Source organism: Ceratina calcarata, unplaced genomic scaffold (genome assembly GCF_001652005.2).
Source record: "Ceratina calcarata isolate Rehan_Ccalc_2016 unplaced genomic scaffold, ASM165200v1 scaffold232.2, whole genome shotgun sequence".
Lineage (NCBI taxonomy): Eukaryota > Metazoa > Arthropoda > Insecta > Hymenoptera > Apidae > Ceratina > Ceratina calcarata.
Genome location: NW_017145072.1, coordinates 219867 through 244654, shown reverse-complemented (window position 1 = coordinate 244654; position 24788 = coordinate 219867). Strand labels below are relative to the sequence as shown.

Below are 24788 nucleotides of genomic sequence, written 5' to 3'. Positions count from 1 at the left end.
CCCACCAACCTGCGTGTCGCATGATATACTTTTACCGATGCGATACGTTGATTTCCCCGTTTCTTTCTCTCGTTATCTCAAGACCGAAAAACAAGTCGGTTCTCTTTGCTCGCTCACAGAAATGTCACGCAGATTGCTGAGGAGTCGTTGCTCGAGAACCCGTTCCTGGTATCTACTGAATCTGGATTGCCTACGATTCATACTCTTTTCGAGCGAAGCTTTACTTTTTACAATCAACGTAACTCTGAACTTGTGAAAAGTGTCCTCAAGACTGTATATGGCATCTCTGATTGCATGTACTTATATTATGTCTCTTGTTAGATGCGCGAATGTGAATTGTTAAGATAATCATCAAAGTAATCATTGGTTCACTTGAAATGTAACATTAAAATAATACACAATTTTAAAAATGTACTTAGCAAAATAAAAAGTGTTATGTTTATTTCAGTCTTGCAAAATTATACTATTTTTTAAACAGATCTCTTGTTCAAGACAAGGTGAACAATCTGTGGTCTCCAAAAACGTTACTACGACGCACACATAGAAAACAGAGGAACTTGGATCTTTCTAAGTTGTGCCATTTGTAATTGTGAATGAGTGCAAGTAATGTGGGTAATGTAGTGGTTCTGAGTCTGTGCTGGTTTCAAGTCTATGTTGTTAACAAAATTAATGAATAAGATACAGGAGAGAGGTACAACTAGTTTTAGAAAATTTCGTGAAAGGTCAAGAATTGATTTCTACCATGTAACGCTCGCACTTACGGAAGAAAGCGTCGAGAAATTTAAAGAGGATAGGCAGATAAACTAAACTCAAACCTACTTACGCTTTCCTTAGCTACGTGTTGCAAAACTTTAGGTAAGAACGGAACGGGACACTTCAACTTGTAGCTACTGCTTCAACGCCATTGAGTTTATTACTAATTACGAGGTCGACACTACTGCTACGCTACTGGCTACTCTACTGGATCTACTGGGCCTACGGGATCTATGTGAAACAATCATTTAGCGTGATGATGGGTAAACATATAAAATACAATAATTGTACGACTGAATTTTTTATTGCAACGTTAATCGTGTATGACTGATTTTGACAAAATTCAAAATCAAGTGACTTTCAAGCGTGTGGTACATTTTATTAGTTTAGTGTGGATTAACGTTACTATATTATCTAATCTCGTTATCGTTCAAAGAACGTTGAGAACTGAAATTATTAAGAAAAACGTGTAACTATCTAAAATCCTTTCCTTCAGATTACATTTAATTCTATTAAATAAATTCAATCACGTTTTGGTTTTAGTATCTTTCGATTCGACTAAAATTTAGCGATTGATCGTAATTTAGTATCCGAGTATTTGTAGCAATACCGTTCTATCAGATGTCTGACAGGAACATCAGAAATCTGTCATCAAGCATGTTTCGTGGGAACACCGATAGTCCGGTTGGAATCTGTCGGAAGATTTCAGCAGTATTGAAATTAATGGGTCAATTTGCGGCACGTTTGATCACCAAACCAATAATGCTGCCGATGCCTGTTCCTTCTATCTTATTATCGGAAATTAATTCACTCAGCTCCATTACATTAAAAAGTAATCAAACATATTATACCCCTTTACAAAATCAACCTCTAATCAAACTCTAATTTATAAAATAAAATAAAAAATGTTTAGTCATGAAACATGAAAAGTAAAAAGAAATAAGAAAGAGAAAGAAAGAATCTAAGAACATTGCTGTAAAAAATGTAAAATACATCCACATTACATTCTCTCTGAAAAATGAGTAGTATAAGTCAACCATTAATCAAACGTATGATTTGTATCATTTACTTCTTTGCGAGGAATTGCACAAATTATTTTTGCACTAAGTCTGACCCTCTGATCATTTCATATTTATTACAAGATTTATTATGTTTGTCATAAATATTTCTGAATCATTTTGACAAATTGTTCGGCGTTCTCAAAGTACGTTCAACGATATTTCAACGTTCGTGCTGCCTTACCTAAGATCATGATCGCAGATATAACACAACGAGTGGTTAACTATTAAATATACTTTACCGCTAATAGTACGATACCAAGCGAGTACTTTAATCTATAAAGCGCTACCGGCTGTGCGGCGCGGGAATATAAAGTGAGCCAGTGCAAAAAGGTGGAAACGGGAATAGAGTTCGCTACGTAATGTCCGACTCTCCTACGGAGGTACCTTGACAGAAAGTTACTAGGATGCGGGATGCTCTTAAATATTGATCCACACTTACATTTAGGACAACGTTTCGAGCAAAACACAATAATCCGTGGTTATGTTCTTTTTACGTGGTTATCCTTTCTCGCCTCTTTTTCAACTTTTTTTAATTAAAATCTTCTCCATTAAGAGGCAACGTTCGAACGGTACAATATCGGTAACAACGAGAATAAAACGAAATAAGAAATAAAGGACAATACGCTGCAACCGCGAGTTTCTTTCCAGTACAAAATATAAAAGAGAGACAATTACATGAGTACTCGTTATTTATTAAAACAAAGGAAAATGGGGAGTAGACAGATATACGTAAGGGGGTGAGACGAGAGCGTAAGAATACAGGGTGTCTCAGAATTTAGAAATTCTATTGTGGAGGCCTGAAAAGGGATGAAATTCGAAGTTCCCTCCAATCCCTATTAACACAGTAATTAACGAAAAAAGTGAACGAGTCGCACATAAATGTCATGCAGCACTAACGCAAGGACCCGTCGAGCAATTATGATATTTCGTAATCTATTTTTTACGATTTTGTTTATTGAAAATGATTAATCGACTCTCTCATTAAATGGATAAATGATTTACTTGATTTCATTAGATGAGAGAAAATTTTAGCCCCATCGCAGAGTTTGAAGTGCTATTTTTCTATAACAATGTTTATTATATACTTTCATAGATTACCAAAAAAACACATAATACAATGTTACAATGAACATAAAAAAAAGAACGTTACTAATTATTGATTAGATTGATTAGTAAGATGCACTCAAGAGCTCACAACCACAGTTACATAGAAATAATTATTCTTGTATTAATAAATCATTATACAGGGAGTAAAAATAAGAGGCTGTATATGAAAATCAAAGTCACTGTTGAATAGTATTAGCTGAGGAAAAACTATAAAGAAAACTCCAACTGCAGATGTAAGTCAGGATTGAAAGTGCCAGTGCGCAGCACGTGAATGGGAACGAACGTGAGCAGAACACATGTGATTAAAAAGCAGCAATTATAGCCATCACCAGTGCAGGCCACCAAACTGATTATTAGTGATAATTACGCTCGACGTAACATTGGTTCACTTCTTTCGTTAATAACAACGTTTTTTAAAAGAAAAAAATGTAAAAGAAACATTCGACTCAGAATTTCACTCTCTTTCCCTCGAGGAAAATTGTGCGTTCCGGGACATCCTGTATATCAGTGGATCAAGTATAACGTTTGCGGCCAATCGGGATGGACAGGTAAACCAGTGAACAAACGAATGGCCAAGACAGGCGCATCGGCTCAAAAATCTCGAGTAAAAACTGAAATGCAGAAGAATAGGTGGACGAAGCAAGGCGGAAATAGGCAGAAACAGTCGGGTGGACAGAGCGGGACGTGGGGGAGTTGTGGGTCCGGGCGAGGGCGAGAGAGAAAATGTATCTTACCGGAAGCCCGCGACGGTGCTCCACAGTGTCCTGTGGCTATTTATCGAGGTGGTATGAAGTGCGGCAGTGGGAAGGAGGCCGAGTTACCGGTCCTCGGAGATACAGGCTCGCACTGCCACACAGTAACCGTTGGGACTACGCACGCTGTTGTCGTTGATCGGAGATGGTTGTGGTCGGTTGGTCGATCGAGCCCACGATTCGTCGCCAATCGGGGTGTCGGGATGGTGACGATGGCCGGGGGCGACGGGCGTTTCGACCGAGCGAACCGAGCATTTTGATCGACCGTGTGTATGCGTGTCAGAGATTGCCGGACGGTGCCGACCGAGAAAGGAGATCAAGAAAATCAACAAAGAGGCCAAAAAAAGAAGGAAGGTATGACAGAAACACTCGCGCTGCTTTTTTTCGTCATCGGTCAGCGTGGTGGGTCATGAGAGAAGACGAACACTCAGTATATAGTGGAGAACACGATGAGCGCATATATAGCTATTGGCAGCTTTGCGTTTTTTTTTTTTGGTGGTTTCAACGTAAATGAGGAACCAGGCCTGGCGAGATGTAATATATAGACGGCTGTTTACTCAATGCTTTTTTTTCATTTCTTTTAAATAGGACTCACAGAGAATTACGTGCAGAGGAGCGGGAAAGAAGATCGCTCTCGCTTCCTTCTCTCCCCTAGACCGCTTCCGACCTCCTCCGTTCGTATTTCTGTTCACTGCGTCATGCTTGCTTCGTTTTCGACTTGCCAATCGTTTTATTTCTCGGTCACTCGCCGGAGGACGTCTCAGGCTGGCTCACGAGTACTCAGCGACAGGCAACAGCGGCGCAACAGCGATCGCACAGAGATGAGCATAGAGCACAGATCATTGCGACGAACGAATGAACTTTCGGAGATGCCAGCTTTATCCGATGAATAGATAGACAGACAGGCAGAGACAGGATGATGCGATTTCGCAACTGTACGAACGCGAGACACTCGGCTCGTTCTAGTCAATTACGCTTTTCCATGTACGTACGTACGTATGTATGCTACGCGTAAGTTTTAGACGAGCGACTCCCTCTTGTTCTGAACGATTAATCCCTCACGTGACGATGGAAAACTTTGGATTACCACGGTAACGTGTCAGACTCTCGACTCCTTGGTTCGAGTTTGAATCGAAACGTCCAAGTTTTCATCCCTTCGAGCTACGTTCATCGGAACGGAAGTAATTGTTCTCCCGCTTTTCATCGAGATACACGTCAACGAGACTCGATACTATCTGTCTTAACAAGATAATAATATAACAGGTTTAACGAGAAGTTAAACAAGACGTAATTAAAAACTCGTACCGGACGTCTGGTAAAAAGAGAAAAAAAATAAATGAAACCTATCCGAAATAAGTTGTTAAAGGTTTCTAATGGAAGAATCTCTACTGAAAGTATTGACTGGTCGATCGTCGGAATCCTGAGCACTTAGCGAATTAACAGAACCGAGGCAAACAAATAGAGAAACGATTGATAAGGTGGCAAATCGTCCGACTGATCGTTGAAGATTAATTACCCGGACAGATTAATTATTTAAAGCATCGGTCCATCGAATCACCGCTCCCTTCCAGGCCGATCCGTTTCCGGCTGAATGGCTCTTAATTTATTCATTATTTATCGTCACTCGAACGGGAGTCCACGGTGGTTTACTTGGACGAAATTAATTTGTTGGGATACTTGTTCGCTCGGTCAAATCGCGCGAGATCGATGGCACGTGATCACACGAAGACACACGGAAAGTGGAAAGCGTAGAAACGAAGAGAGAGACGTGAAGAAATAGTAAAAAGAGTAAAATATGAACGAAAATGCATGGTATCGCACAGAGAATACATATAAGTGTGTAAAGACAATAAAGGCTGGTGAATGAATGATATATGAAGAGATTCACAAAAATGTGCACAAATGATACGGACTTACACATATCTATACAGAAAACCAATTGAGCTTCGTGTATGTACGCTCTTACGTCCCAAGCTAAGGATTATGTATTAGTTTTTCATCCTTGAGCAATTCAGTCTTGTCGATCTTCGTATTTTTAATTCAACATGCTAAAGTAATTAGTCTTGATGAAGTAGACTCTGATAAGGGCATGATAAGGCAGGATGTCAATGTTACCCATTAAATTGACTAAAAGTATGCTACGTTTTTAATTCTCAGGGAATCAAGACAAAATTCGTTTTAATATTCAGTCAGTTTAAGCCAGATTTCAGAGCGCTCTGTTCCTTATTCAATTCAGAATAGTCTCTCCTGTTTGGGATAAAATTGTTTAACACTAAACCTACCTTTTACACAATTAACTTCTGTTCATTTTTAATTTTCCTTTTAAGTTTATAATTGAAATTATTTGTGTTGTCATGAAAGTTGTTTATTTATTAATTCATTCAGTAACAAGTTGACTATTATCTACGTTTAATTATGAAAACAGTACCTTTTACAAAGACTGCTTATTTCGATCGGGGACGGTAGGAACGTAATATACAAGAAATGTTGATAGGTCTAATGTTAAAGTCCAAAGTGTAGTAACTACGCTTTTGTTTCACTTTGTAACTCATATTATATTAAATATCAACATAGTCCCGCTGAATAATGACCAAAGCACTCTAGAATGTAAAACAGATTCTGTCTTCCTCCTCGGAACGTGAACTCATATTTTTCTTACTTTCCTAACATTGACATTCTGAATTATCGCGAAGCTATCGAAGTCTACCCCGTTAATAACATACGCAATATCTACCGTTGAAAATAAATTTCTTCAGATATTTCCTGCACGTTGTTACTATCTGTAGAATAAAATTTCTCCGCGACTCTCAATCTTCGCAAACAAACAAGATTCTCTACGTTCTGCGAGTCGAATCACGCGTCGCATTCGTTCCATAATAATTAGTAACCGTCTAACTTCGTTAATGCACCCTGCCTCTACAGGTGTATATATACATGTACGTCCGTGCAAATACATTTATTCGCATGCGTACGATACGCACGGCGCCGGCCGACGAAGAAGATTTCGAACTGCTGGTCGGCTGGTGGACGAGGATGGATCGAGCGGAACGACGGTCCAACGATCGAGAGCGGTGGTGGTGATAGAAAGAAAATAATAGAGAAAGAAGAGAAGAGTGAGAGACAAAGACAGATACGTGGAAATTAAATCGACGAGCAGGTGAGAGGCAGACAGATAAGACAGAGACGGATATGTAGACAGGCAACAATCGCGCGGATGAATATGGACGGACGGACGGACGGACGGACGGACGGACGAACGAACGAATGGTTCGGGATAGATAATGACGGCTAAAAAATATGTGACGTAACCACACTCACGGGTCTCGCGTCTCTTATCTCCCGTGAGACTCATCGTCCTGCCGAGTTCCCTTCTAGCTGCCTTCAACGAACGTAACCCTTCGAGGATCTCCTCGGGATCCCTCATCGGCCTGGTGAACGAGCTCCGTCTTCGGTCCCGGATATAGTGCATTGCAGCCGAACTTTCTGTTTCGCCCATACTTCCACCTACCCAACAGAAGTCAACGCATATACTCCCCATTACTGTTTGCGACACAATTTCTACTCACTGACTCTACGATATTCAAATTTCTAGTTAGAAATTAAATAACAGATTCGAAATGAAGTGCAATTTTTAATGGAGCGTGAATCGGCGGCTTTAAAATTGAAGATATTACGGAATAAAATCTGTCCGTTCGAGAATAAGAAAGTGAACGACTGTCGAGTGGCGTGGATGACCTAAAAGTTTTATGACGACTCATCTCGTCGAAGATTTCATTTTGAATCGTGACCTAGTTTTTACTACGGTACAACGCGAAAGTTAAATAAGGGCAATTTGAACAAATTCAGGCTCTCTAAGTTTGTTACTCACTTCCGTGAGAGGTTCCATGGAAAATGAAAAATTTCATTTGCATGTTAACGAACCTCGCTAAGAGATACAAGATCTGACTTAGTTAAAAGGCTTACAATTACTTTAAAGCATGAGGCACGACTTCCGTTAGCCGAATCAGGATTAATCCTTATACCAGAACTTGACAACATATAATCGCATGCAAATTGAATAATTCCCTAACTGGAAATATTTCTTTAAAGCCGTAGTGGATCACGTAAATGTTTAATATGTGCTCGAAAATTCCTTCCTTGCTAAACTTCGTAATAGAACTTTTTTTTATTATACAGAGATGCGAAGAGTCAACGAATATTCATTTTTTTATTCAAAATCTGACTTAGTTAAAAGTCTTCTAATTACTTTAAAGCATGAGGCATGACTTCCGTTAGCCGAATCATAATTAATCCTTGTAGCAGAACTTGATAAAATCTAATCGCATGCAAATTGAATAATTCCCTAACTGGAAATATCTCTTTAAAGCAGTAGCGAAGTACATAAATGTGTAATGTGTGCTTGAAAATTCCTTCCTTACTGAACTTCGTAATAGAATTTCTTTTTATTATATAAAGATATGAATTGTTAACGAATATTCATCGAAATATGTCAAGTTTAATAAGGAAATTTACAAATTCACTGAACGTCACGTCGATAATTGGATTAGACTTACGTTTACTGTCAGTGCCACCTTGACTCTGGAAACTGCTCCTCCTGCTACCAGGCAAAGACCTGCTATAATCTCTGTTGAGTTCGTACGGTTCTACTTCTAGCTGCTCGGATTGGCTGGAACCTCTCCTTGAATTTGCATGCCAAGCGTGATCCGGATGCAGGAATCCGAGCTCGGGACTTCCGCTGTCGCTTTGTGTATCGTCGCTGTAACTTCTTTCACGTAGTTCGGTCTTCCGCAGTAACCTTTGGGCAATCTCCATAGAGAAAGAGCTGCGGGGTGAACAGTACGGTGATTTGGACGCCCGGAGCCCGCGAGGATCTTCCAACCGATACCTATAAACCATTTGTTCAGATTCTATTCATCAAATTATAATTACTTATAAGCTTCTAAAGCATTTTAATACGATCTTTTCACAGTTCAACAAAATGAAATTATTTTCTGTTGATCTCTAAACAATATGATGACTATGGATTTTATGCATTTATAAGCAAACTATAATTGCAGAAAATGAAAATGCTATGTATGATGCATAAAAATATAGAATGAAGATCCGCAATCTAATGACGTGTATTTTCGTTTCTATAATTTGGCATTTGCAATCTAATTTCAAATGATTTTTATACGAAAATAGAAGCTCAATTAACTATAATAACTGGAAACTATATTTAAAAACTGACAACACAATTTTATTCACATCGAATTAAAATAATTGTTTCAATGGAAAGTTTGTTAAAATTAATATTAATAATTTTTTAGTATTTATGCAGAAAAAGATATATTCTAATAATGTATTTATAAAATGAAATGGAAATTCCTGTTCCTTGAAAATGAGTTAGAAAACGTGGATCAGAGATACTTACCAAACCGCTCGGTCTTTTTCGAGAGCTCCTTGCACATCGACATTGCACTCGCCGAGAAAGACGTTATCACCATCGGGACAGAAATCCCAGAGAGTAACTTCTATCGCGCGCTTCATTAAGCTCTCTCCGTCGACTCCGGAGAAAAGTAACGTAGCGTTCCAAATCGGCTTTTGACTAGGCTCCGCAACCACTGTTTTCAACGTAGTTTGATCGGCGCTGGAACGCGTATACCATGGAACCATACAAAACTTGAAATAATCAACTCCTCGTTTTTATTTATTGCATTATGAAAATTTTTGCACCCAATTATTTCACATGGAACGCATTCTGAAGTTAAATACGGAGAAGAAGGGTGTATTTTACAATCCGTAAAATTATTTCTCGCGACGAATGGCAAGTCAATTCGTATAACAAAAAATGCCAAATTGAAAAATAGGAAATCACCCTTTTTAGACTGTAACACTTTTTCTGGGACAGCTTGTATATTTCTGTTGAACGAATTCTTACCAAATCGGTAGGAGGACCAATTTAGCGTACGCTTCCGGCAATGAGCCGTATCCCGTGTCCTCCCTGGCGCACAGATCGTCGGCCATAAAAACGGAAACGATCAGCTCCTTTCGATCGGCCTCGTACGACACTTGAATCTGCACCCGGCCCGACACCTGCTTCTCCTTCGCGATTTGTTCCTAAAATAAAGCAGAGGAAACTGGAGGAGATCCGTTTGATCTAACAGAGCGACGACGACGATTAGTAAGACTAATGGCGAGTCTACGAATGAACAAAGACGTGATCTCCGTTACCGTCAGATCGAAGCTGAGGTCGTGACGGGTAATCGGATGAGCTTCGCGGCGAGTATGAACGATTGAGGATCGAAAGATCGAACGTCTATGTTCCACACGTATAACTCCTACGCGAAAAAGTTAGAAAGCGGATGCATTCCGGTCATGCAGAAGCAGCTCTGTGGATCGGGAACCTCTTTCAGTGAAGGCGAAATACGAACAGGAGCGGAAAAAATTTAGCACGCAGTACAAAGCGCATCGGGAGTTATAATAATAATTGTACGCGAGAGATGCATCTCTCCTTGGCGACTAGCTACACCAGCATAATAGCGCGTGTCAGTGACGAACAATTACTTATTATCAACAATCATAGACAATCTTCTCGTATCTAAAATTTACTTCATTGTCATTATACGATTCGACTAATTCAAATTTCTATGAATTATTTTATTAAATTACCTTAAAGCACTACAATAGTGAACTGATTTTTCTGCTGAAAGTTTAGATTACTTTCACGCAACACACGCAAAGGAATTTTAAATGCCTCTGCGTTCACGGGGTAAATAATTTAAGGTTCTTAAATGGAATTGCCGCTGCGCACCTGTGTCTACAGTATTTTTTGTTATCCGAACAACCCTGCATTCAGAAATAATTCTAGAAATGGCGTCGTGTCGGGAGCTACGGGATACGAGAATTAATCCGTGCAATTGTACTGCGACAGAATATAAAACAAATATAATATGAATAGATTACAAAGGAAAGTCGAGCATTGACCGTCGGGCAGATTTGTTCAGTGCGACATATAATAAAAAAGATTTAATTGCTACGTTAACGTGCACGTTTATATGTAGTTCTATAAATCTTGAAGAGTTTAAATAATGTTATAAAATAAACCGCAGCAATTCCATTTAAAACATTTTCGCAGTTCACACACCAATTTCGCCGAATAATTTAGCACAAATTAAATGATCTTAAATTCTACAATTAATTGTGAACGACAAAAGTAATAACTTCAGTATTGAAAATGTTAATCACCACGTTTATTCTCTGATTAAAAGTCTCGCAAGTTCATTTATTTAAACTTCAATTTAACAGCTTTTAATTTTCGTTCCAATAACGCAAGTTCGAATGGAGTTGTAATTGTGCATCACTGAGGTATACGATACAGTCAGGAAAAAGGTCCGTTTCCTTTAATCGCAGTAAGTGGATTCTCGATGGATAATCGATACTTGTTTCTGTTCCTTTTTCGCTCTACGGACTCCTCCATTGGCCGTTGACGAAATCCTCTTACAATTAGTTCTTATTGTCTTATCTCTACTGCTCCCGGTTCTCGTGGAGAAAGAAACGGTGGTACAGTTTCCTTGCCTCTATTTCCACGCACGTCGTACCGTTTTCCCGGACTGTACATTCAGGCAGCTCGAAGGCGCGCATTCACCGTGTGCGTTTACAAATTTCATAACAAGTACACATTTCGAATAGTTTAAAAACAATTTAAGAAAATGACGATTTTTCTATGATGGGAGATAGAAATAATACTTCTTAGAATATCTTCAAAATTATGCTGTTTCGTGAACGCCGGTGAAGACGCATTTGCACGCGTTCAAAGGTCTACGCAAGCCAGGTGTGCGTGTGATCGCGGCGCTTTTTCGGCCTTAAAGTTTCCATTCCCGCGGCGTGCAATCGACATGCGAAAATGCAGTGAACGAAACGGAAATAATGATCGACCGCCAACGGGCAGCTGTATGCCCTTTGAATTTTGTTTCCACGGAAAATTCGATGCCTTTTTGATCGGACGATTGTCGGTCGTACAGCTGATCGGTGTGATAACATCGATTTCTCTGCCTCTTCAGACTCGCACTTGTCCTCGTCATCTTGACCAGCAGGTTCGAGTATCACACAAGCGTAATGTATCATAATTTATGATTCACAAATTTATATATACGTGTACACGCGTGTTTTATATTTCATTTGATGAACACCTTTAAAGCCGAAGCAGAGTCGCAAGGAAAGCATGGCGTTGGTGTTATATGTGCAACGGTGTCAAGCTACCACTCTTCTCGCATACGCTTTCCCTTGTCATTGGTCATTAGCGTCACCTTTCTTTTAATGCAATTCCTTCAGCTAAGTATAATATTTTCTTATGAGAAAAGCTCACACTCTGAGTAGAGTATCATGTGAACTTCAGTATAAATAAAGCTAAGAGCACTTAATTGGTATATTCAATTTGATTAAAAAGAATAAATTAATAGCAGAACCAAAATAAATCGCCCAGTTTTCAATTTTCAACGAAATTATCCCAAATTCAAGAGTCATAAATATTATATAAATTTAATAAAATGAATTGTGAGACGCTTTTATCATTTTCCATAATTATACTAATTTTTTGTTAAGTATTTCTCAAATAGTTTAATGTAGAATAGAATAGAATGCAATATTAAAAAAATTGTCATATGTAAACTCTTTCATAGAATCTAATATTTCAATAATATATCGAAACCTAATGAAAAAAATTTGCTGCAAAAAATACATTACCAACATTTTCACGAAGATCATTAAAATTTTACACTGAATAAAATCTTTGGATTTGTTTGCAATTGAATGTCTAATTGAACTTAATGGAACTGATTAAATTCAATCGCAAGTACGATTTGCTTGTGTTAGTTAATTTCGTCTCCACGTCGTTGTATAATTAACTTCAGGTCAATGGGCCAGTTAATTAAATGTAATGGATAACTTGGTTTCAAGGTATACATTTATTTGGATTGATGTGCTGCCAATTCGACTGAAACCACAAATTCCCAGATGTTTGCTTTTAATGGAGTATTTAAAATACAGGAAAACCAAATTCGAGGTAAAAAATGAAGTTCGATTGCTATTTGATTAAATCGAGTTTTGAGTATCTCAAGTAAATAACAGATTAATGCAATTTATTACTAGATTGCATAAAGTGTATTAACGAAAAAATTGAAAATGGAAGATTGCAAGCCCAATACTGAATCTAATAATTGTATTTATAATAAATAAAATATGTTTATATAGTTTCATTTTTGCATAAAAATTCGTGATCTATTTAACAGAATTAATAAATGTTCCTCATTCTTAAAGAAAAAAACCTCGTTTTCTATGATTGAAATTGTTGATAACGCATAATTTGCTTGTAAAAAAATAATTTAATAATAAATATTTATTTACTGTCCAATACGTTTGTCGATATTATGTCTAACAGTTCAAACGATTTTAAAAAATCAAACTGAATTCTCACGACTCTCTGGTATCCCTTCGAATGGAACGTTTAAATTGCAGGGAAAGCGTAGGCCAAACGCCCGCGGTACATTGCTCTTGTTTCATATCCTTTGAACAAGTCGAGGGCTCGCGTAAATTTCCGAGAAATCCCTTTAGCAGTATCGGCCGATCGATGAAAAGAGTTCCGGACGTTTGGCACAAAATTAATTGTAAATACATGTATTTATATTTAATTCTGGACGGATTTGTTGTTCGTGTAAAACTGCGTTTAATGATAAAAATAAAAATCGATAGGTTGATAGACGTACAAACAGACAGATAGACAAACAGATAGAAACAGAGAGCAAGAGAGAGAGAGAGAGAGAGAGAGAGAGAGAGAGAGAGAGAACGAGAGAAAGGAACGTATAGCAGTATTATAGCGAAATCAAAAGACAGAGAAAAGAAGAATGAAGAAGTTTAAACCTTCGTTTCGTATTAAGTAAAATAATTTATTTTTCCCTATTAATCACTGATTTCTAATTTACAATTACCTCATACTTGTTCAACCAATGAGTTTGCAGTTTTATTCTAATATTCAATGTCGTTTAATGAGAATTCTTTTTTACGCCAGCATATTATGATTAATTTTGCTTAGTTATTTTATTGACGAGCTCAAAAATCAGTGAAACGAAGGAGTAAGGAGAAAAAGAAAGGAGAAACTAGGGGAAAAAGAAAGTGGAAACGAACAGAACAGAACAAGGCTCGAAGGCTCGAAACGAACTATGACAGCTGGTGATCGCTAAACGACGAATTAGCCATACCTAAACGGCAGAACAGAAATTAGATATATATATATGTAAGTATATGTTAAGGGGAACTGAAACGTGAAACGCAAGGGATGAGCCGCAAAAGAAAGAAATGGACGCTAATATACAACTAGAGTCGTGCCAGTTGGGAGAGAGTAGCATGGAGGGCCAATATGCTAAGTTTGTTTCAACATTGGACAACTTACATTTCCTTTTCTTTTCTCTTTCGTCAGCGGGTCTATTTCTCTTTTAGTCTTTTGTTTTTTTTCGTAGCCAAAGAATTTCTTTAGAGAAGGGTAGTCTCGAGGGGAAGCGGGTAAACATGGGGTAAAGAACGACAAAAACAGTTACGGACGGTTACACATAAAACTTTAAGGTTCACAATATAAGAGAGAAACAGATATACAGTGAGAGAAAGGAAGATAATGTATATGGGCGAATGTCGATGCGGTGAACGAACGTCGACGGAAGTAATAACAGAGTTTGAGATATGCAGAAAAGACCGCAGCCTCGTGCGGCTTCGTACAGTCGTATAGGAAATTAGAGAACGCAAAAATCGTGTGTGTAAAGGGAGCGACGCGAGGAGGAAGTTTGTACAGGTGAGAAGAGAAGCGAGATGAAATAGAGGGCGGCGAAGGAGGGCGCCCGGACTGTCCCTCTAACCACTCACGTCTCCACTCGCCTAATGCGAACGTACATTCGTGTGACCGGTTCTATCTAACTGGATCTCCCCCATTCTTTCCTCTTTTCCTCGTTCGCCCGTCTTCCGTACCATCGCACGGCGTTCACACGTACATACGTCCGGCGTAGGAAATACCAAACGAAGAAAAGACCGAGAGCGCCACACGGCAGTGTCACCATGCGTGACTCGCAGCTCGAGTCCCCGGGCAAGAATTTCTCACCTTACGCTCATCGTTTCTCGTTTCAATTTATTTTTTGCTCTATCTTTACATCCGGTTACACAGATTCGGTGATGATCCATTAATTCGATCGTGTCTCTATTATTTTCATCGTTCGCTCGCGGCTACCAGCTAATTAGGAGTTAAGTGCGTGTACGTGTCCGCGGTGATCGAGGGCGAGAGACATATTCGAAAGCGTTCTGTATGTACGTGTGCTGATGAGATCGAACGGGAGCATATGAGTCGACACGTCGACCGAGAGCTCGGAGTCGAGACGGATTCGAATAAGTAAGTACAAGGAACCAAGCGGAAGAAAGGAGAAGAACGATAACGACGCAACTCGCCCCAACTGACACTCTCGTGTTTCGTTCTCTTTTTCCTGATCAGATTGCAGCGCGCGACTAAAGGGATCCTTCCGCGCACCGGTTGATATTCCGAAATTTCGCCGCCCGGACTACAATATGCATCTCTCTATTCTCGCCACGGGGAAAGCAGTGACGTTCGTTCTCTCTCGCGAAGCTTTCAAATGTTCGATGGACTTTTACTTCATACATAATCTATTCCGTTTCTCGTGTTTTCTACCATCCGCCGCGCACGCTCGAGGATGCTTTCCTCCCTACACTTCCAATGATTGTATTCTGCCTATAATAATCTGATTCTCGAGCGGTACGCAGCGGAACGACCGAAGTTGCGTTTAGACTAAAGGATAACGAGAAACCATCGTTGTTAATTCGCGATCGTTCAGTAGAAAAGGAAACGATCATAAATTTGTTCACATCGAAAATATATCTTCACATTGAATGCGTACGAATGTTCCAAACACGTGGGAATTTAAACCGACCGATTTCTAATGCTCCTCTTTCGTTCACTTCGACAAACTTCAATTTGCAACAAGTATTCTTCGATTATTTATTCACTACCGTGTATTAGCTTCAAATCGAGTAATCGACCAACAGAATACTAGTTCACGGTTGAATTTCGCGAAGTGAAGGAGGTATGAGCACGTGTTTATTAGTCTAGACGCATCTTCACGCGCAGAATCGCGTGCTAACGCGACGCTCGTTCTTCTCTACTCTAGTTACGGTTACACATGAGACCGGGTTGCACACGTTTCTTAGCGCTTATCTACGTAGATCGATTGTCGTGCGCTCCTTCGAACAGCGTATTATTCATGTCTCGTAAGTAACGAACAAAGCGGCCCAGGGTTTGATTAAGGGAAGCGCGCTCGTTCGAACGCGATAACGCTAAAAGCATCTGCAACGTATAGCCTCCTTCAATGTTTAAATCAAGAAATAGTCCGAGAGCTCGGAACCAGAAATGACGAAGGCTGGTTTTTTAATATTTGATTATAGCAGTGGTACACATGAATAGTTAAGTCGTTAGGACAGGTCATGGGCTTTCAAACAAGTAAGTTTCGTAAGTATAGGCATAGTAAAATTCAACTTTCCTACTCGTTTTATGCTTTATGTATATTAATGGGTTTTCAACCCGTTGAAATAAATAAATAAAATAATATTTCAACCTTTGTAAACTCATTTTACTACTCAGCTATTCACGACGTGTTTGAAAGCGCACCTATGACACTTGTGCCAATAACGACTCAATTGGCATATTCATGTATGCATTATTATAATTAAATATTAAGAGTCATCGTAATTTCAGAGACTTTTTTAGCTCCGAGCTCTCCGTCTAAGAACATTGACTGTTGCAGAAGAAAGACGACTGACTTAACGAGACGCGATAGCGCTTTTAATTCGGAAGGTGGAACAGACGCTGTTTCGCAAATTCTGTTGCCGATAACTCGATCAATGTTATCTTCTATACTTTTACCTTATTTTATATACTTTACGATGTGCTTGAAATGACTGGTCAAATACTTTTTAAAATATATTAAGCTTCTTAAGGTATTCTAAGCTTTAAGGCCAGGAGGAAGCATATAATTTTCTTTGTGTTTTTGCTACAGTTTGTAAAGAAAAATGAACTTCGAACGCGAAACAGAATTGACGTCACCGATGGTTGACTCGAGTAGGCGCAGCTCGAATAGTTTATTACTACTCCCTTTGCCGCTCAATAGAAAGAACGGAGTTACTTGTGTAGGAAGCGTCGTCGGCTGGACTAAATATAAAATTTTATCCCGTTCGAGAGAACTGATTTCAATTGACGTCAGAGAGTGAACGCGACTTCTAAACGACCGACGTCAAGTCCATAAGTACCAGAACAGAATGAAACCGTCGTGTCGTTAATTGACGTTGACAATCCGATGAAACTCGTCCGTTTGTTTCGAATCGAACTTGTTACGAATTTATTGCAAACCAACGGCGAGCAAATGGGACAGTCGTAAAAAAAGTTTTTGATTATTTGCTGGAAATGTACGGTTTTTCAGAGAAGAGGTTTACTTGAATGCAATTTTATAAGAGTAGAAGTGCTGACTCTGTACAAGGTAGATTGTCGTGAAAATCGATTGTAAATTACTGTCTAATTGCAATAATCTAATCTAGTTCATATCGAAAAGAAAAGATTGACACGAGTTATCGGCGACATATTTCCCTGTTCGAAATTATCACCGTCTGAGTTTAAATATCTACAAGAAGGCTTTCTAGGTAATAATATCTTTTAATGCACTAACATCACAACTCTAATGTTCAGCACTTGGCGAACGTCATTCGCGACACGTAATTATTATATAATTCTTACGAGAAACACCGAGACACCAAAGCGATATACAATTAGAAGAGGAGTCCCCTACTTATTTGGTCCTGTTTCAAATATAACTTTAACAATATATTTAATCTGCAAAAATCCCACTGATTTCGAAACTTCTTAACAGGTTTCCAAGATCGCTATAGATATCTAAGAATTAAGAGCTTATCACGAGATTGATAAATTTCCTCGTTCTCACAGCGAGGACTTTTATAATTATCCATCAAGGCTGACTCGAAGTTCGTTTATCTTTCTACGTTTTTTTTGTTCCTCGCTACGTATTTCTCAAAAACTTAATTCCATTTCATAGATAAAACTTTCACCACGCGATATGAAGAATTCGCTCGGAGAATCCGAAGAATCTGTCGATTTATTAAATACCTCCGTGCGAGCAACGCTTCCTTTTTCACTTTTTCACCATCAACAATAATCGATCTTCAATAATCTCGGCGTTCCCAGGACGAATTATATCAAGCCAGGTGCCCTCTGGTTCAGTAATAACGAAAAAACGGGCTTTTGGTTCGCTCGCTCCATTTCGTTCGTCAAAAGAATAATAAAAAATTTGAAAAAATATATGAATAAACCGGAACGTATTCTATAGTTCATAATTAATTAAAACAAGGAGGAAAACACGAGAGTGCTTTCTTTTTTCAGAAGAAAGCGACTCGTCGTCCTCTTAACTTCATACGATCTTATTTCATACGACGTACACCTATTGTCAAAGACCCTGTATAATTATTTACAAATCCACCCAAAGAGAGACACATATACATGTTTAAATTACGGTGTATACAAGCGTGCTCGATCAACATTTAACTGTTATACATATGTATAAAGAAAGATAGGAAAGTCAGTTATCAATCAAGCCGACAGTTAGCCTGAATGATGATTTACATCGATGCATGTGGGTGATCCTTGACCGATAGCGATTCGCTATACGTAAATATTATAATCTCTTCGCATGAGTACAGAAAAACATATTCTCTCTCTCTCGTTCGTGGCTCTTGATTGTTCCTTGCCAGAAAAAATTTACGTTCGTCGCAAGATTACAAAACGAAATCAATCATACGAATTACGTTAAAAATTGTTCATATGTGTCCGATGTTACACGTCCTTTAGTTTCATTTAGTCATATTTATATCTACGCTTACGTCCTTCGGAATCCGTTAAAAAAATTCCGTGCGTTTACCCGTAATTTTTATAAAGGATAGAACGAAGGATCTTTTTACATATCTGATTGGTCATAATGAATGTTAAAAATTTACATAAAGACTTATAATGTCTGTTGTTCGAACTCCGTTGCAATCACGGAATACACTAATTGAAATATTTTTACGTAAGTATCACCGCTCGTGTTAAAAATGTACAAATTGGATGGTCGATGTTATTGGACGACTTTGGATTTGTTACTCATTAGGTTATTAAAACGGGACAGAATCAGGGCAACAAATGAAATGTTAATTAATACCACGGACGTAAAGAACGGTGTAGTATAATAATGTAAATCCGAAGCTTATAACATTTTGAACGTTATTATAGCCATGGACGTTGCGTGAACAGTGCGCCATTTTTTGACCATACAAAATGGCTAAAATTTTAGATACCCTTTCTAGTCACAAATTCCGGCAATAGTGTACCGTCCTTTAGGTCCATGATTAATTTTTCCTAGGATAGGCATGGCCAATTGTGCTGCGCACACGACACGGCCCTGAGTGAGTGCACAGGTGGGGATGGGTTAAGTAGTATGAGTGTATTATGATTTATGATCCGCTGAATTACTGCGATTACTGCACGAAGTGGGGATAGTTATTAGCAGTAACCCTCCAGGGACGCACTCAACACCTATATAAAAATGTGCCTAAACCAGAAGTTGCATTCTCAGAACGCGAAATGTTAAAATTAGTAGACGAATATGAACTACATTCATTGCCAATACGTTAGTGAAGTAAAAATTAACATTTCGAATGTTCTTTTAGGAATAAAATGTCGATAATAATAAAATAATGTTACATTATTTTTTATAAATATTTATTACACGAGTTTCATATAACGATCGAATCCTGATGTCAAATAGCGGTATATTTACACTTTCGCTTTGTCCCTATTTCTGATTTAGGCACATTTTTTCGCAGCTAATCAAAAATCATCACTGAGGTGTCCAATCACTCTCTGGAGGGGTCACCAGCTGTTAGAGTAGACAGAAATAAGCTTACCATGCCTGACCCAGGATATCAATTGACATGACATTTGTTTAAGTCCGAGTTAATTTGTATATCTATGCATAGGAAAGTACAATATATGGTTTATAGTAAGAGTTTGTAAAGCGTAAAATTGATTAGAATGATATGGTGTTCAAGACAATTTTATCAGTTTTTGGCCTATGGAATTGATATGTATCTCTGTAACGTACTTTATTTAAATCGTTGATAACAGTTTCTAAAGATGGGATATCAAAAAGCTGTAGACGCGGTTTAAAGGTGTTTCCAAAAGATGCAAATATGGGGAACACGTGTAGATATTATAATACGGAGTTTCGTTCGTTATTTAATTACGTATAAAATTACGTTTTACGTTTCTTTATTAATGGAGAGTGGAAGCCTCTAATTATTTACATTTATTTTTTAGTATATCATATTTTCGTTTTCATTTGCTGGTACGTAGTTGTTCGAAATGAGGAAACAATAGTAGAGAACGCAATTCCGTTCTAAATGGTTTGCAAGAAAATTAGGAAAGGAATGTCTCTGTTGATTACGTTGTTAGACGTAAATGGGTACCGTCCTATATTAGATACTGTAAAAAAAACGTTGGTCTCTCTCATCGTATGTGTAAGCACGGTTTCGCTGTCTTTTAACAGGGAAAAACCTTATCTATTTTAATTAATTTAAATTGAAGACTACGGCTTCGGCCAGCGCTGTGAAATATTTTCCCTCGACGATACGGCACGATCTACTGCGGATAAACCATTTGGCAATCCCACGCGACAGGTAATTGAAAAGAAGATGCGGTTATCTTTGGGCAACCGAAAAATCCGCCGGTTCCATGCACTTCATATTACCACCCGGTTTCGCGGTTTCATTAAGAAATTCACAAACGCGTGCTGACCAGCGCCGAGCTAAATATTTACATTCAGTCTTTCGCGCACACATCGCGTTACATACACGTAAACTCGACTCGTTAGACTGATGTTGGCTTGATAAAAGGTCTCGTTTTTCATAAAACAGAATTCGTAACACTGAGACTAAATGACATACTGAACGTTGGAATTGCACAAATTGCAAAATATTTAATATTCTCTATTTAATTTTCGCAGTGTTATGATCCTGATTTTATTACGCTGTGAATATTTTTATAGCAGAAAAAGTTAATCGGATTCTACTAAAAATTATGGATTTATCAGCACGTTCTCAATGTGGATATATAAATAGTAAATATCCCATATTTCTGTTCATATCGCAATTTCTACTAATTGGCTCTTCTTTCTATAATTTATAATCGTAAATCAATGAGTAGAAATTGTGACGCGAACAGAAATTAGACCATTTACACGTAAATGTTAGAAGTGTATTATTTAAATGCACACTGGGAATGTATTCGATGTTCAGAGGATTCAGCGACCTTGGACAGAAAGTTCAGTGAATCGGTCGAAGTTAACAGAGCAAAAAGGAAAATAACGAAACGGCAAAATGTAATTTAATTTTCTTTGACATCCTTCGTTCTATCGCGAAACGAATCGATAAAATGTGTTTGGCTAGCTTCGCATCTCGTTGGTATCAAAGAGAGTACGTCGCTACATATGTATTTGCACGGTACGTGGCGTTTTGCAGTCCAGCAGATCACTACTACTGCCTCTTTGTTCCTGCGCCGCAGACACGACGCATACACGGATGCACGCGTGCAACAAGCGAAGTGGTTTCGGTTACTCGCATCGAACACGGATCAAGAGATATGTACAACGAAATCGAAAGGCCGAGAGACTCGGCGGATCACTTCCAGCGTTCTAAAAGTATAGGTGCTGCTGATTGCGCTTCAGAAATTGTCGTTTATGTTGGTTTTTTTTTTTGTTCTTTTTTCTTTTCGTTATACTACGCTCTAACGGAACTCGGTCTAGTCGAGGTTTATCTCTCCCGTGTGGTAATTTATGCGTATGCGTGTACATTGCGTGGAAATGAGAGAAAGAGAAAAAAAAAGAAAGAGAGACGGTCACGTGTAGGTGTCAATTTATGAACTCGTTATACCGGCGTCTTTGGTAGTTTCCGGCGCGTCGGTGACGAGAGCGTTTTATCCGTTTCCCCTTCTGAAAAACATTTCACTTTCGTTGTAAGAACAGCAGGGAGACAACACATTGTGCAAAATGTTCCGTTCTAATTGTAAACTGTATATCGCATCGTCAAGTTTCTCAGTAATTCGTTTGTTAATTTTCACCTCGAAATAATCATTCTACAAGTTGAGATATTAGCATTAGTGATTGTAGAGTAATAAACAATTTCTATATTTTTTTAGATAAATTATATTCGCTTTATTTTGTCAAGAATAAATAAAAAAAATATCTGTATTTAGTTATCGAGTAATAGTTCGAACGAAACATGTTATAATGTTTGCAGTGAAGATTTCAGATATTGAAAGTGCAAGAAAGATTTGAACCCAAGGAACGAGATTCGATTCAATCTATATGAATATAGATTGCACATTTATTATTCCATCTCCATTAAACGAGGATGAAAATGACGATTTGAAAACGTATATACATATGTGTTTTGAACGACCATCAACAGACGAGTTTTTCCATGCACTTCATATTACCACCCGGTTTCGCGGTTTCATTAAGAAATTCACAAACGCGTGCTGACCAGCGCCGAGCTAAATATTTACATTCAGTCTTTCGCGCACACATCGCGTTACATACACGTAAACTCGACTCGTTAGACTGATGTTGGCTTGATAAAAGGTCTCGTTTTTCATAAAACAGAATTCGTAACACTGAGACTAAATGACATACTGAACGTTGGAATTGCACAAATTGCAAAATATTTAATATTCTCTATTTAATTTTCGCAGTGTTATGATCCTGATTTTATTACGCTGTGAATATTTTTATAGCAGAAAAAGTTAATCGGATTCTACTAAAAATTATGGATTTATCAGCACGTTCTCAATGTGGATATATAAATAGTAAATATCCCATATTTCTGTTCATATCGCAATTTCTACTAATTGGCTCTTCTTTCTATAATTTATAATCGTAAATCAATGAGTAGAAATTGTGACGCGAACAGAAATTAGACCATTTACACGTAAATGTTAGAAGTGTATTATTTAAATGCACACTGGGAATGTATTCGATGTTCAGAGGATTCAGCGACCTTGGACAGAAAGTTCAGTGAATCGGTCGAAGTTAACAGAGCAAAAAGGAAAATAACGAAACGGCAAAATGTAATTTAATTTTCTTTGACATCCTTCGTTCTATCGCGAAACGAATCGATAAAATGTGTTTGGCTAGCTTCGCATCTCGTTGGTATCAAAGAGAGTACGTCGCTACATATGTATTTGCACGGTACGTGGCGTTTTGCAGTCCAGCAGATCACTACTACTGCCTCTTTGTTCCTGCGCCGCAGACACGACGCATACACGGATGCACGCGTGCAACAAGCGAAGTGGTTTCGGTTACTCGCATCGAACACGGATCAAGAGATATGTACAACGAAATCGAAAGGCCGAGAGACTCGGCGGATCACTTCCAGCGTTCTAAAAGTATAGGTGCTGCTGATTGCGCTTCAGAAATTGTCGTTTATGTTGGTTTTTTTTTTTGTTCTTTTTTCTTTTCGTTATACTACGCTCTAACGGAACTCGGTCTAGTCGAGGTTTATCTCTCCCGTGTGGTAATTTATGCGTATGCGTGTACATTGCGTGGAAATGAGAGAAAGAGAAAAAAAAAGAAAGAGAGACGGTCACGTGTAGGTGTCAATTTATGAACTCGTTATACCGGCGTCTTTGGTAGTTTCCGGCGCGTCGGTGACGAGAGCGTTTTATCCGTTTCCCCTTCTGAAAAACATTTCACTTTCGTTGTAAGAACAGCAGGGAGACAACACATTGTGCAAAATGTTCCGTTCTAATTGTAAACTGTATATCGCATCGTCAAGTTTCTCAGTAATTCGTTTGTTAATTTTCACCTCGAAATAATCATTCTACAAGTTGAGATATTAGCATTAGTGATTGTAGAGTAATAAACAATTTCTATATTTTTTTAGATAAATTATATTCGCTTTATTTTGTCAAGAATAAATAAAAAAAATATCTGTATTTAGTTATCGAGTAATAGTTCGAACGAAACATGTTATAATGTTTGCAGTGAAGATTTCAGATATTGAAAGTGCAAGAAAGATTTGAACCCAAGGAACGAGATTCGATTCAATCTATATGAATATAGATTGCACATTTATTATTCCATCTCCATTAAACGAGGATGAAAATGACGATTTGAAAACGTATATACATATGTGTTTTGAACGACCATCAACAGACGAGTTTTCTCTGTCGTCCTATGCGAGTTATCGATTCTAAAATCGACTCTGTCGACACTCAACGATTGATCTCTTTCGCGCTCTGTCGAGTCGCACGCGATTTTCCTTTAGGTTTTTTACTTACCCATCAGCAGTCCCAGATTTCCAGGCCCTTTCCCAGACGACGAGACCGCAGCTAAATCCTCTGGCAAATCCCCGCTGCATTCACGTCACGTAAAATAAGAAATTCAACAACTGCAAGGATCTCGTAATCAGAAAGACTCTTGCCAATTTTTCATAAGTCGAAAGAAGAGAACAAATTGCAGAAATTAATGTTTCTGACATTTCCAGATTTTACTGGAATTGAGATGACATTTTCAGTTTTTAATCAATTTCAGTCTCTTATTAATAAATTAATTATCATCAGATGAATCAATAATCATTTTTAAGCAATCAATTAACTATTCTATTGAACGAAGAAATTTAATATAATTATGAATTTGACGAATTCTTTGATTTGACTATCTCTCAATTCAATCTACTATGTTTCTCGTTTTAAATCTCATTCAATTTTTGTTCATTTATTATACTTACGGATCCGTGTGCTCGATTACCAACTCGACAATATCGTCGCACCGTTCGGTTATTTGAGCGACTTCCTCGAAGCTCCGATCAATCAGAGACATCCCGCTCCATTCGAGTACCTGAAACCAAAGAAAATCGTTACTTATAAATTGCAACTTTTACACGTCTGTGCAAAATATAAGTACGAACAAAAAATACATACATATAATATACG

At 38.2% G+C, this 24788-nt stretch overlaps 1 protein-coding gene across 1 annotated transcript in view; it reads right to left on the bottom strand.

Moving 5' to 3' along the window:
- The window catches only part of Fife (regulating synaptic membrane exocytosis protein fife), a 91821-nt gene that overhangs the window by 5992 nt on the left and 61041 nt on the right, over positions 1–24788 (bottom strand). The window contains exons 14-20 of the mRNA XM_026811659.1: positions 24584–24693; positions 24135–24208; positions 23473–23531; positions 9594–9772; positions 9087–9302; positions 8227–8558; positions 6992–7177 (exon numbers count right to left, since the gene is read on the bottom strand). Of these exons, the coding sequence (XP_026667460.1) occupies positions 6992–7177; positions 8227–8558; positions 9087–9302; positions 9594–9772; positions 23473–23531; positions 24135–24208; positions 24584–24693 (1156 nt within the window). The remainder of the gene's footprint in view (positions 1–6991; positions 7178–8226; positions 8559–9086; positions 9303–9593; positions 9773–23472; positions 23532–24134; positions 24209–24583; positions 24694–24788) is intronic.